Raw genomic sequence first — 13,733 nt, 5'->3', positions numbered from 1 at the left:
TCCACAGTGATAGTTTTGTTATTAATACTTTACCAGCGTCACCAGCACCAGCACCATCTTCTCGCCATATCGCATCATTGTCGTGGGCTTTTCTAACAAGTACAACGGTATGTTTTGCTCCGAAAATTACCTTTCTGACATCTCGGCAAAATCCAAAGATATGCGACAGCGGAATCGCACAAGAAAATTTTCTACTCTCATCCTTCAACATTGATTTACGTAAAGCGAAACCTAAATTGTAATTTTCATTTGGCCCTGTTACTGCAGGTGTTTCCGCAGTACCAGCTGCGTTTCTCATATTACCTATAATCATAGAATTTGGTTCAGGACTATTAGAATTATCCTTGGCAAACATCATTGATGGACCAGCTGATCTTGTATAATCATCAGAATATCTTGCTAGACCAATCATTGTTGTAGCAACATCGACATCCTTCTGAATCGTTTCAATATTTTTTCCATCAATCATGTAAATAGCACTATCAAACAAGGCCATAATTCCGTTATTGACAAAACTGACTTTAAATTCATCCGCGTAGTCTGTGTTATCTGCTTTTTTAATTTCACCTTCTATTTCAATAAATGCTTCAGCGGGCAGGAAATATCTGCTGGTATCCTGAACCTGAAGTTCAATTCGTCCTTGTTTATTTGGTTCTTGTGCGTCATAAGAGTAATACTGATAATCACGCACTGATTCATTTTTAAGAACCGGTTCGTCTATGTCGAATGCTGGGTCGGATTCCCGTTTAAACATTTTATTATAGAAGTTATCGTCTAAAACGAAGACCACTTCCCGCCACCAAACTTGTGTTTATTTGTTCAGGTTTTTTTATCAGCGCTGTTATTTTTTGATTTGCGGCTTCATTTATTACTTTACTGACATTTGCTGGCATGTCTGCGGTGGCTGGTAATTTTACCGGTGGAGGTTTTCTGTGTATCAGTCGTGCTAGTCTATCCTTGACTGCCGTGAATGCTTTACCGGCAGCGCTACCAGCAGCGCCAATAGCTTTATCTTTAATAACATCAATGGCTTTCATCGATAATTGTTTTGCGATCGGTATTGCTTTAGGTGCCATTCTCGCAAATAAACCCTGAACAACATCGCCTAATCCATTTCCATAAGACATTTTGTATACAGGTACTCGTGAATTTACAACCCTGACCATGACTGGTCTACGATGAGAATTGTGTACTATCATTTATTTAATTGTTATTTCTCTAATCGCTGTCGACGAGTTCATCAATAAGTTCTCGATAGATGTGAGTATCCATGATGCCGCCGCGAAATAGTCGCTGACAGATATCAACTGCTTCATTAATTATTTCTGGTGAGTTATTTCCGGCACGTTTTCCTCCGATGAGAACTTCTAGCCGTGATACATCATTGATGATATTATCAGGGCAAACAGCTAGACCAGATCCGGTTTTTGGTTGTTGTCTTACAATTCTTGGGGCTAAAACATCTTGCGGTAAACTTTCAGGAGATGTTGTTAAACCAATTATCGGCGACCTAGTTGGCTCGGATTTTTGACGACGTGGACTTTGTTCAGATGCAACCTCATATTCACCTAACGGGACTAGGTCAGTATCTATTATCCTCCGCCGTTGTTGTTGTAAAGGTGTAGAAGGTTTCTGCTGGGAGGATTCTAGTTGTTTTACATGTTCGTTATAAACTCTTTTTACTTCTTCAAGGAGACCTCTGTATTCTAAATCATTGTCTCTGGCTTGTTTTTTGTTTTTATATATACGATATATCCATTTAATAAAATTATCATCATTCACGTTTTCAAAACCGGGTTTTAAGATACTAGATTTATTAAACATACCAATTAATATTTTTCTGGGCAATTCTTCTCTTGTAGTATTTTTAATATCTTCAGCAAAACCCTCCCTAAATTTTGCAATCAGTCCAATATTTTCCTTTATTGGTTTGGACGCGAGTTCAGTACGAATTTGCCCAATACCTTCAAGTATTTCTTTGCCGACGGGTGGAGGTTGAGCTGCAGCTATATCAGTTGGAAGATCTCGTAAAATCTTGTTTGTTTGTTTGGTTCTTCTAGCAATCTTTTCAGTTTGCTCAGCGGTTTGTTTTAACACTGGAAGAATACCCTTTTCATCTCCCAATAAAGCTTCTTTGGTGACCACCGCAGCTTTTTCAGTAGCTGTTGTAACGGGTTTAAATAATTCTTCTGCACCTGTTGTAAATTCAACTTGTGCCAGCTGACGTGCTTGTAATTTTTGTCTTACAGAATCTCATACAGGAAGAAATTTTTTAATTGCTTCTAGTCGCTCTCGAGCTAGTCTAGCGGAATGTGCTTCTCCAATGTTGGCCATTATTGTTAACTTAAATTTTTAACTAGAAATCCTAAAATATTTACATGATTAGCAGCAGAGAGACTGAGCCATCAAATGTTTCGTCGACCAAACCATCGTCAAGAAGTATTTTTTTAGTAAGCGTTTTCATGAAATAACCTCATTAGTCAGAAAGTTATTATTTATCATAGTTTTTTGAATAGAGGGTTTATTTTGTGAAATAAGACCTTTGTATGAAATACTTCTTGATAAGAGTTCTGTTAGGACGAAATAGTTGCTGGGCTCAGTCTCTCTGCTGCTACTTGAGATATATAAAGGATCCAACTTAAGACTAAGAAATATTAAAAGTTACAGAGTAAATGAAATTCATTACAGGGTAAAGGATGTGTTGGGATGCAATGGGATCCGAAAGACAAACATAGATAATTCAAAATGATTAACCTAAGATACAATGAACTACTGGTGATATTTATAAATATTTAGTTGAATCCCATAATGTCTGATATGGACTAATTTTAAGGAGTAGTTTTTATACGTCAAGGAATAATCTGATGGATAATTACTTTAAGAAACGTGATGGAATTGGAATTCACCAACAAAAGACAAGTCTGTCAATATCATGATGTGGACATTAAAATTTTTTCTCTTATTAGCAGTTGATTTCTGCTACCTTTATTATTACAACTCTGAACATGCTAACAAGGATGTTCAGTTCAGGCAATGTCTCTGTTTTAACTTTCCACTGTTTTACAATTTGATATGTTGTGCCACTGGCCTACTTGTTATCTTTGTTGCTTTTAATGGCATGGCAATTTGATTTAGAAACAAAATATAATAAACCAACACAAACAAATAAATCTCACTCTCTCTGAATAGTGACTTTGGATGCAGGAAAATATTTTCATACACTTCTGGATAATGATCAGCAATGCACTGGAATATGAAAGGGAAACCGTATCTGACTAATTACTTTCTGGTGGCATAAATTCATCATGACTATGTAGCTGTGCTGTCTTGTTCAGAGGATTAGATATTTGCAGTGTAATTTGTTAATCGGATATAATTTTCTGTTCAGTTCCAATATCTTGTTGTTTTCAGTCTAGAATTCAAAATTTGCAGTGGAAACAATTTTGCACTTTAAAAAAACCTTTGTTATTCCAGAAAATGAAAATTCATTGGTTTTGTTCTGCCTCTCTCAGATTTGCATGAAAATGTATATCTGTCAGTGTCCTAGTAACTACCTTCATCTTGGGACAAAATCTCAGAAATTTTATTCTTTTTTGAAGTTCTATTTTATCCTTTTTCATTCCTCTGAGTATTTGTTTGTGATCTAGTAACTCTGCAAGGATGATAAAAGGATCATGGGGATGACAAATATTTTGTTACATAAGCTATTAAATGATAATGACAACTTACCAAGACACTCAGCAGCTAACAGGGTCTCAAACAGTTGCTGTGGGGCATACGATGCTGTGTATACACACAGAAAACACAGGACACAGTTAATGAGAAGCAAACTGTAAAACATATTGATATGTAAACCGAATAAAAGGTGGTAACTGACAGTGTGTTAAGGAAAACATGAATCTGAAGGAAATGAGGAGTCTACACGTGTCTGTAATGTTCACATTAATACAAAGCTTGCAAAACCCCTCATATTCTTTAATCCTTTTTCACATGTACAAAATTAAAGAATGTTTCTATAACAATTAATTTAAACTTATTTACCATATCTGTCCCTTTTGGCAGTTTTAAATTTGTGTGATTTAATTTTTGAAACAATAAACACCAATATTTGCAATTTTAGTTTTTGGTGTCTTTTATAATATTATATTACTATAATTATTTTGCAACTTTAATTTTTGTTGTTGCAATGCACTAACAAAATAAGCCAAGATTAGACTACTGCAAAAATGACCAGACATACAGTATTATACTTTGCTGAGATGTTGTACCTGAACAATAGTTTGCATAAACAGACTGGTCATGATAGGATAAGCAATAATATAATTTACTTAAATTAATTACTGTCTTTTTTTGAGGACATTATGTGATAATAGTGTATTGAAATAACATTTCCTTCAGTAATAAAACATCATCATAATCATCATCATAATCAAACAATTATGTGATAAAATGCACAAGAAATATACACATAGTGGACGTTCAGTGAGTCATATTAACAAAACTTATTTTTCTTTTTTCTTTTCATTAATTGAAGTTGAAAAGGATACACAAGTTTCCATGGCAGCCATGACAACCAGTAGGAAAACAGAACAACAGGAACTGCTAATGTAGCTAGGGATAATAACTGAAATTAAAATATAAAATAATTCACCATTTGTTTTACATGTAAGAAAGAACAGAGAGGGGCAAAAGAAAGGCTCTGTTGATTTGCCAATAAATTCTTATGTGCAGCATGTGCTTGGTTATTTTCATTGTCAAATTTCCCTCTAATTTCAATGATGTCCAGATTTTTTTAAAAAAAGAAAGCATCAATGACATTCGGTCATTGAAAGAAATAACTGTACTGCATCTACATAAAATAAATAAAGGTAACTATAAAGTTTCTAGAGCTGAGGAAACCATTCCATCACATACAATTCTCTCTGACCTTAAGGTAGTCCACTTACATAAAGTGAAGACTTGCTGCACAACATGATCATTAATTACATCATGATATCATCAATATGATGTCACTTTTTATGTGTCATAGCAGATGGATCCAATTACAGGACAGTGTATAATATGGATGTGCTCATATATCCCATTACAGGACAGTGTACATTTGGATATGTTGACAGATTCCATTACAGTGATTATGCTCAGGAACCCCATTGGAGGACAACATACAAAATGGGTACACTTATGGATTAAAATACAGGGCAGTGTATACTATTGGTGTGGCAATAGATCCCATTAGAGGGGAGTGTATGATACTGGTAAATACAATGATGGATCCCACTACAATACAGTGTATAATACTGGTATGCTGATGGATCTCATTACAATACAGTGGAAAACATGGATATGATTATGGATCCCATTACAAAGCAGTGTATAATAGCAGTGTATAATACTGGTATACTGATGGATCCCACTACAATACAGTGTATAATACTGGTATGCTGATGGATCTCACTACAATACAGTGTATAACACTGGTATGCTGATGGATCTCACTACAATACAGTGTATAATACTGGTATGCTGATGTATCTCATTACAATAAAGTGTATAATACAGTGTATAATACTGGTATGTTGATGGATCTCATTACAATACAGTGGAAAACATGGATATGATTATGGATCCCATTACAAAGCAGTGTATAATAATAATGTATAATACTGGTATACTGATGGATCCCTTTACAAGGCAGTGTATAATACTGGTATGCTGATTGATCCCAATACAAGGCAGTGTACAATAGTGGCATACTGATGGATCCCAATACAATACAGTGCATAATATGAATATGGTTATTGATCCCATTACAATACAGTGTATAATACTGGCATGCTGATGGATCCCATTACAAGGCTGTGTATAATATGGAAATTGTTATGGATTCCATTACAAGGCAATGCATAACATGGGTATGATAATGGATTCAATTACAAGGCAGTGTATAACATGAATATGCTGATGGATCTTATCACAATAGTGTATAATACTGGTATGCTAATGGATGCCATTACAATACAGTGTATAACATGAGTATGATTATGGATCCCACTACAATACAGTGTATAATACTGGTATAATGATGGATCTCATTACAAGGCAGTGTATAACATGGGTATGATTATGGATCCCACTACAATACAGCGTATAACATGAGTATGATTATGGATTGCACTACAATACAGTGCATAACATGAGTATGATTATGGATCCCACTACAATACAGTGTATAACACGAGTATGATTATGGATCCCACTACAATACAGTGTATAATACTGGCATGCTGATGGATCTCATTACAATACAGTGTATAATACTGGTATGCTGATGGATCTCATTACAAGGCAGTGTATAACATGGGTATGATTATGGATCCCACTACAATACAGTGTATGAGTATGATTATGGATCCCACTACAATACAGTGTATTATACTGGCATTCTGATGGATCTCATTATAATACAGTATAATACTGGCATGCTGATGGATCTCATTACAATAGTGTATAATACTGGCATGCTGATGGATCTCATTATAATACAGTATAATACTGGCATGCTGATGGATCTCATTACAATACAGTGTATAATACTGGCATGCTGATGGATCTCATTATAATAGTGTATAATACTGGTATGCTGATGGATGCCATTACAATACAGTGTATAACATGAGTATGATTATGGATTGCAATACAATACAGTGCATAACATGAGTATGATTATGGATCCCACTACAATACAGCATATAACATGAGTATGATTATGGATTGCACTACAATACAGTGCATAACATGAGTATGATTATGGATTGCACTACAATACAGTGCATAACATGAGTATGATTATGGATCCCACTACAATACAGTGTATAACATGAGTATGATTATGGATCCCACTACAATACAGTGTATAATACTGGCATGCTGATGGATCTCATTACAATACAGTGTATAATACTGGTATGCTGATGGATCTCATTACAAGGCAGTGTATAACATGGGTATGATTATGGATCCCACTACAATACAGTGTATGAGTATGATTATGGATCCCACTACAGTACAGTGTATAATACTGGCATACTGATGGATCTCATTATAATACAGTATAATACTGGCATGCTGATGGATCTCATTATAATACAGTGTATAATACTGGCATGCTGATGGATCTCATTACAATAGTGTATAATACTGGCATGCTGATGGATCTCATTATAATACAGTATAATACTGGCATGCTGATGGATCTCATTACAATACAGTATATAATACTGGCATGCTGATGGATCTCATTATAATAGTGTATAATACTGGTATGCTGATGGATCTCATTACAAGGCAGTGTATAACATGGGTATGATTATGGATCCCACTACAATACAGTGTATAATACTGGCATGCTGATGGATCTCATTACAATACAGTGTATAATACTGGTATGCTGATGGATCTCACTACAATACAGTGTATAATACTGGCATGCTGATGGATCTCATTACAATAGTGTATAATACTGGTATACTGATGGATCTCATTACAAGGCAGTGTATAATATGACTTTGCTGATGGATCCTATTACAGGGCAGTGTATAAAATGGGGTATATACATAGATCCCATTATAAAGCTGTAATATTGATCTGGGATGCAGACATTTTCTCAAAATCAAGTTTACTTATCCACCCACTTGTCTGTATTTTCATAGTTATAAGAATAGAGGAAGACAGGACTCTTAAAATGTTTACTTTTATTAAACTCCACCATTTAAATGCTTGCAGCATGGATCTGTGACATGTAAATTTTACTGGATATTTCAGCTTGTCTTATGTTTGATGCAAAACGTATACTTAGACTACTGACATGAGAAACAATAAAGTCTATGCAAACCTTTAAGTAATTTGTTGGCTTTTGTCTTCAGTCAATGTGTTGGGAATCAAAATTAAGGGAACAATAAAAATTAATTATGAAATAAGTGATCAGTCCACAATGATTATTGAAGAACACTGATCAGAAGATATGGCCTGATTCAATTTTGATTTGGCCTTACTCTCCCCAATTTAATCAAAGACATCCTGCAGATAGTTTATATCAAATGGCTCAGGCTCAGACTGGTTTGTGTACAAGGCTGTGCTTCAGGCTGAAAATTTGAATGTGTGGCTTTATAGGAGATGCCTTTTTCCAGGACTTAACATGTATTGTGCTTTGCTTTGCTCTTTTTGGGCGTGTTAACACTGTGTCTTGTGACAAACTGTCCTGCAAATAATCTGCTTATTTTGTCTGCATATCTCTGCATTATTACAAGAAGAGATTGTTCAATCTTCATTGGCCTCAACCAAAGGAAACTCCTGCAGCCAGGAATCTTTGATCTCCCATTTTTTTATTTTTTTTATTGTATTCCCTATCATTGTAAAGTTGAGTTTTAGCCTGTTTTATTAACTTTCCATTTGACTTTTCAACATTCGGCTTTAACTTTATAAGAAAACGATCCATCCAGATGCATTACCTGGAAAATTCATTGTAGTCAAGCATCAAAAGATATCAGCTAGGCCAGCATTGTCTACTTCCAATGGTTGTATCCATAGAAGCTGCAGCAGGTTTCAGTCATAATTGATAAATTTCAGCATAAACTAACGCATAACTGCAACTCTGTACTGAAACTTGTATACATGATTGTGGGTGCTTGGTATATGCACAAAATAGTTTTAAAAACTTTTGATTGGGTAGGTGAGTTGGATCAAAGTGGGATTGAGTGGAGGAGATATTCATATAATACCGTATCATCCAAAACTTTTGTGGGGGACCAATTTTCATGGCTTTTGTTGTTGCCCCAAACCAAGAATTTAAAGACCCAACAAAATATTAGCCACATGTAATGATGACCCACTCCCATCACAGCCTTCTTACAGCATTTCATTCTTAGATATTAATAATGCTACTAGGTTTTGATAAATCAATGTCAATACTGCAACCTGGAGATAAAAATCTTAACTTATACATGTCATTATTTTATTTTAACCATTGGCAAAGAGATTTATAAAACATTTTACATTGTGCCAATGCACACAGAGCAATAAGGTATCAGGTAGCTGTAATTTCCACTCATTGATTTAAATCGACATGTGAGACAAGGATAGAGAGAAAGAAAAAAGGCATACAGTATTCAAATACTAGTGTTAATGAAATAGAATAATAAAAATACTAGTAAATGAAAATTAAATTTATAACTTATTCAAATTTGAAATATCTAAATCCTCCTGAAAGAACATTTTATGCATGCATTTTGAATCCAAAAGAATGAGCCTGCAAAATAATAGAACTACTGCTTAAAGCTCTATTATTGACAAAACACTTAATAAATTTACACTAATTACAGCAGAGTATTAAAGCTCAGACTTCACTGAATTTTGGACAAAACCACTGCATCAACATGAGTCAGACTTGGGACTGTGTATAGAGGGATACCTTGCTTTGGGAACCCTGAATTTTTAGGACTCCTTGTAAACACTATCATAAACTGTGGTACTGAATCTTTTTTACCTTCAATTTTTTGTCACTGAGTAGAACTCCATATGCAGTGTAGACAGCTACTCCAGCTGGCAGCCATGGAAGGAAGTGGGATGACAGTCCATACCCTTTAAGGACTGGGTAGCACAACATTACACACACTGCACCGGTAACCCAGCGAGCTCGCACTATCCATATATGTGACATGCCTGCAGGAATAAATGAAAATTTCAGCATAATATGCAGCAGGTAAGTTTGAAATAGAGTGGAACCTCATTATAATGCCATTGAGGAGTCATACATGTATACAATATCACAGAAGTGATGCCACCTTATACATGTACTGGGGTATATTACATGGAAAAATGTAATTCAACCAGTATAATGCGATCAATGACTATGCCCATGTCATAGCAGGAACCATGTCAACCTGAAGAAAGGGAAAACTATAATGTGGTTCTCATTAGTCAGAAAAAACATAAATGTTAACATTGTAAGTAAATGAACTGTCAATTAAACCCATTTAATTTTTAATCAATTAAAACATAATTTGCATATTCTAGGGTCTATTCTAGGACATATGACTGTGGGATTCACTTCATCTTCACTAGCCAAGGTTCTGATATGTTAACCCTATTTACACCTTGGCTGATCATCCAGATATCAGTGGTGCTTCATACATTGTAAAGACTATCCACATGGCAACCTATGATTACATTAGGAATGAATCCAAAATACTTGTAATGACCTTGCATTGAATCATCCAATGAACAATGAGCATCATTACAAATAAAAATTATGAATATCAGTTAATAGACAAAAAAATGATGGTTGGGATGGGGAGTGCCCAAAGTTGTAATAACAGTGTTACAGGTTTGGACCTCATCATTTCCCATCCTGCCATCCAATAACCAATACTCTTAAGCACACTGTAAATGAGTGCCTGCAGAATGATGGAGTGTAACATTGTTCCAGTTTGAAATATAATGACTTCTATAATAGGTGTGCAGAACAAAAATGAATATATTTTTATTGAAGACAAGACTAAATACATGATTTTCTGACAATTTCAATTCTAAAATGTGAAAACAGAAAATTCACCCTACAAAATATGTTACTACTGTGTAGATGAGGTTAGTTACCATTGCTACTGCTACATGTCTAGTGAACAGCCTTCACATAAATATCATTACATAAATTATGGACATGGTACCAGTGAGAATAGTCTTTCTGGTTAGATACACGAGGTTTAGGCTGATCTGGACCAAGATTGATTAAAAAAAGGCTTATCAAGACGAAATTACAAGCTTATCCAGACGAAATTACAAGCTTATCCAGACCAAAATACAGGCTTATCCAGACCAAATTACAGGCTTATCCAGACCAAATTACAAGCTTATCCAGACCAAATTACAAGCTTATCCAGACCAAAATACAGGCTTATCCAGACCAAATTACAAGCTTATCAAGAACAAATTACAAGCTTATCCAGACCAAATTACAGGCTTATCCAGACCAAATTACAAGCTTATCCAGACCAAAATTCAGGCTTATCCAGACCAAATTACATGCTTATCAAGACCAAATTACAGGCTTATCCAGACCAAATTACAAGCTGATTCAGACCAAATTTGGCTGATCTGGACCAGGTGAAATATTATGTTTTGTCTTAGATTTAAATGTGGCATTTACATTTGTTTCAAGTATATATTTCTCATTATTACCAGGTTATGTTAACCAGTTCACAGCTGAAAACTCTGATTTTATGAAAGATATAGGTGCTGTTCTGTATACATATCAAATGAATAATGGAAGACTGTATATCTTCCATTGCCAATTTAATAGTGAAATATTTTTAAAACAGCTAATTCACCTTTGTGCAAATTATGAAATAGCCAGTGTGTTCATTCATTTTACAAGTACAAGGGTTTTCTAAAAAAATAGGATGGGGGTCATGCGTAACCCGATCAAATGATTTTCAGAGAATTGTATGGGTAAAATCAACGTACCTTGAAAGCAAATACTGGTAACCATTTTTTATAAAATATTTTCCATTAATATTGAGTAAAAAAAGGCTTTTTTTTCCAACAGTTTTCAAACTAAATAATTCCAAGATAACACAATTTTTACCAATATTGATTTTATTTAACATTTTCAAACACACTTAGTCATGACTATGGTCTGGCTTTAGCAACCATCTTCGTCATCATCGTCTTCAAACTCTTCTCCAGAAGGCAAGTCAAAAGTCTTTGAGTAGGGGCATGAATTTTATCTCTAGTAAGTTCTGATAGTTCATCTCTTATTGTTGGTACAGCTGACATATCTGTTTGAACATATGCATCACTTGTTAAAACTTCTAGTAGCTGCACTCGATCAACATGTGAGCTCGTGACATTTGTTCCAAGGTAAGTTTTTAAAATACTAATTATAAAAATTTCCTTAATATCCCCATGATCCAACAGAAGATAACTTTCAGAATATTTCAGAAAAACAACAGAAGCAGATCGGTTAGACACACAAAAGATGCATTTAAGACTCATTGCAAGTTCAACTGCAAGTCAACTGCTTAGGTTTAATTGTTTGGGAAGAAGAAAATTCAACTTCTGATGACCATCTTTAAATTTATGTCTTGGAGACATTTTTGTTTTGCTCCTTTCAATTTTGAGATCGATATTTTGAAGTAACTTCTGGATTTAATCAAATCATCCAGGTACATGGTGATTAATCATTTGTTCAAAAGCATTTTCTTGAATAGATTTGAGTGAATCTGACGTGTGTGATCTTCATGACATCTTAATAATATAAGTGTATTGACATATGGTGTAGTTTTGTTTTATTTATGGAAATAAATGAGATCACTTGAGAAGTTTTGCAACAATATTTTTATACTTTTTGACTTTAAAAACATTTATTTATTTACTAAATAAAGACAGGAGCTAGCTGCAAATTGCCAGGATAAATCCCCCGACCCTGGCACCTAATTATGCCACTGAATAGCTCACTTTCTTTATTGAAAAATAATACAAATTCTAACACTAAAAAAAAAATTTTGTGAAAACAAGGTCACTGCAGGAAACAAAATTTGTCCATCAATATTGGTCTGAGTTTGTTAATGCTTTTGTTAGTTTTATGCAAAATTTATCTTTATACTCTATAGTGTATTAGAGTTGATCGATCTTTTATATTTATAGAAATAAACAACTTTAGAGAAACATTTCTTAGAGAACAAACCAATATTATTACAATAAATGAGTAATGGAAACCATTGGAGAAATGAGCATTATACGTGACCTGGATACAACTGTGCAACTTTTTAGATCCTCAAATTTATTTTTCTATTTCTTGACCAAGTGTGAGTCAAATGCAAAGTTTGATAAAGGAAGTCACTCTAGAACAAACGTTATGGTGCTAAATACATTTTTATTTGAGTCATAATGACCATGGCCTTGGGCCTTTTGACCCCAAAATCAAAAGGCATCTTCTTTACCTTAGGTGCAGGCCCTCCATAATTTTGGTGAAGGTTTGTCATCCAGAACTAAAGTTTTTATGCCAATAGGTATAGGGTCTAGAACTATTTCTTTACGCTGATTATGACCACTGAAATTTTAACCTCAAAATTCAACAGCTTTACCCTACCCCAAGCACTGGCTATCCACAAATTTTAGTCTTTTTTCTGTCAGTGACCTTGACTTTTGACCTTCTGACCCCAAGATTGACAGGTTTCTCCTTACCCAAGTGAAAGCCATCCACAAAATGTCATAAAGGAATATGGTGTAAAACTACTTATTGTGCAGAAACAAAAAAGAGAGATGAATGGACAGACTGAAAAATAGACATCATTATATGTTCTTTGCCTTTTGGCAGGCATATAAAAAATTTAATGTTTTCTTGTTGTTTAAGGTGACTTTACTTTCAAAGGGCAGTGTGAAAATGACACAACTGCAAAACTTACAGGGATTAATAGCAGAACTAAAACGGATAATCATACCTGTGTATTCACATGTCTCCCTTAGACTCATTAGAGTTGTTAAAAATAGGCTCAGGGACATCAGAAATAACATCTGTATCTGAAATGTGAAATGTGTTGTAATGTTACATGCTTACCCAGCTTATATGTTGTTGTTGTTGATGTTGTAGTGTTTAATGCCATTTTTCAGCACAAGATAGGCTATACATGGCAGCCAGTATTAACGGTTTCTAACTTCCATGTTTTTTCATTCAAGTC

At 34.5% G+C, this 13,733-nt stretch overlaps 1 protein-coding gene across 1 annotated transcript in view; it reads right to left on the bottom strand.

Annotated features, from left to right (window-relative positions):
• Positions 1 to 13,733, bottom strand: part of LOC149786872 (uncharacterized) — a 91,821-nt gene that overhangs the window by 54,227 nt on the left and 23,861 nt on the right. Inside the window, exons 8-11 of the mRNA XM_089977381.1 lie at positions 13,497 to 13,575; positions 9,542 to 9,717; positions 4,548 to 4,624; positions 3,730 to 3,872 (exon numbers count right to left, since the gene is read on the bottom strand). Of these exons, the coding sequence (XP_089833507.1) occupies positions 3,730 to 3,872; positions 4,548 to 4,624; positions 9,542 to 9,717; positions 13,497 to 13,575 (475 nt within the window). The remainder of the gene's footprint in view (positions 1 to 3,729; positions 3,873 to 4,547; positions 4,625 to 9,541; positions 9,718 to 13,496; positions 13,576 to 13,733) is intronic.

The sequence above is a fragment of the Sinohyriopsis cumingii genome, chromosome 12 (genome assembly GCF_028554795.1).
Source record: "Sinohyriopsis cumingii isolate HCF-2022 chromosome 12, ASM2855479v2, whole genome shotgun sequence".
Lineage (NCBI taxonomy): Eukaryota > Metazoa > Mollusca > Bivalvia > Unionida > Unionidae > Sinohyriopsis > Sinohyriopsis cumingii.
Note: the sequence above shows the minus strand (reverse complement) of the source record. Positions and strands in the feature narration are given on the sequence as shown.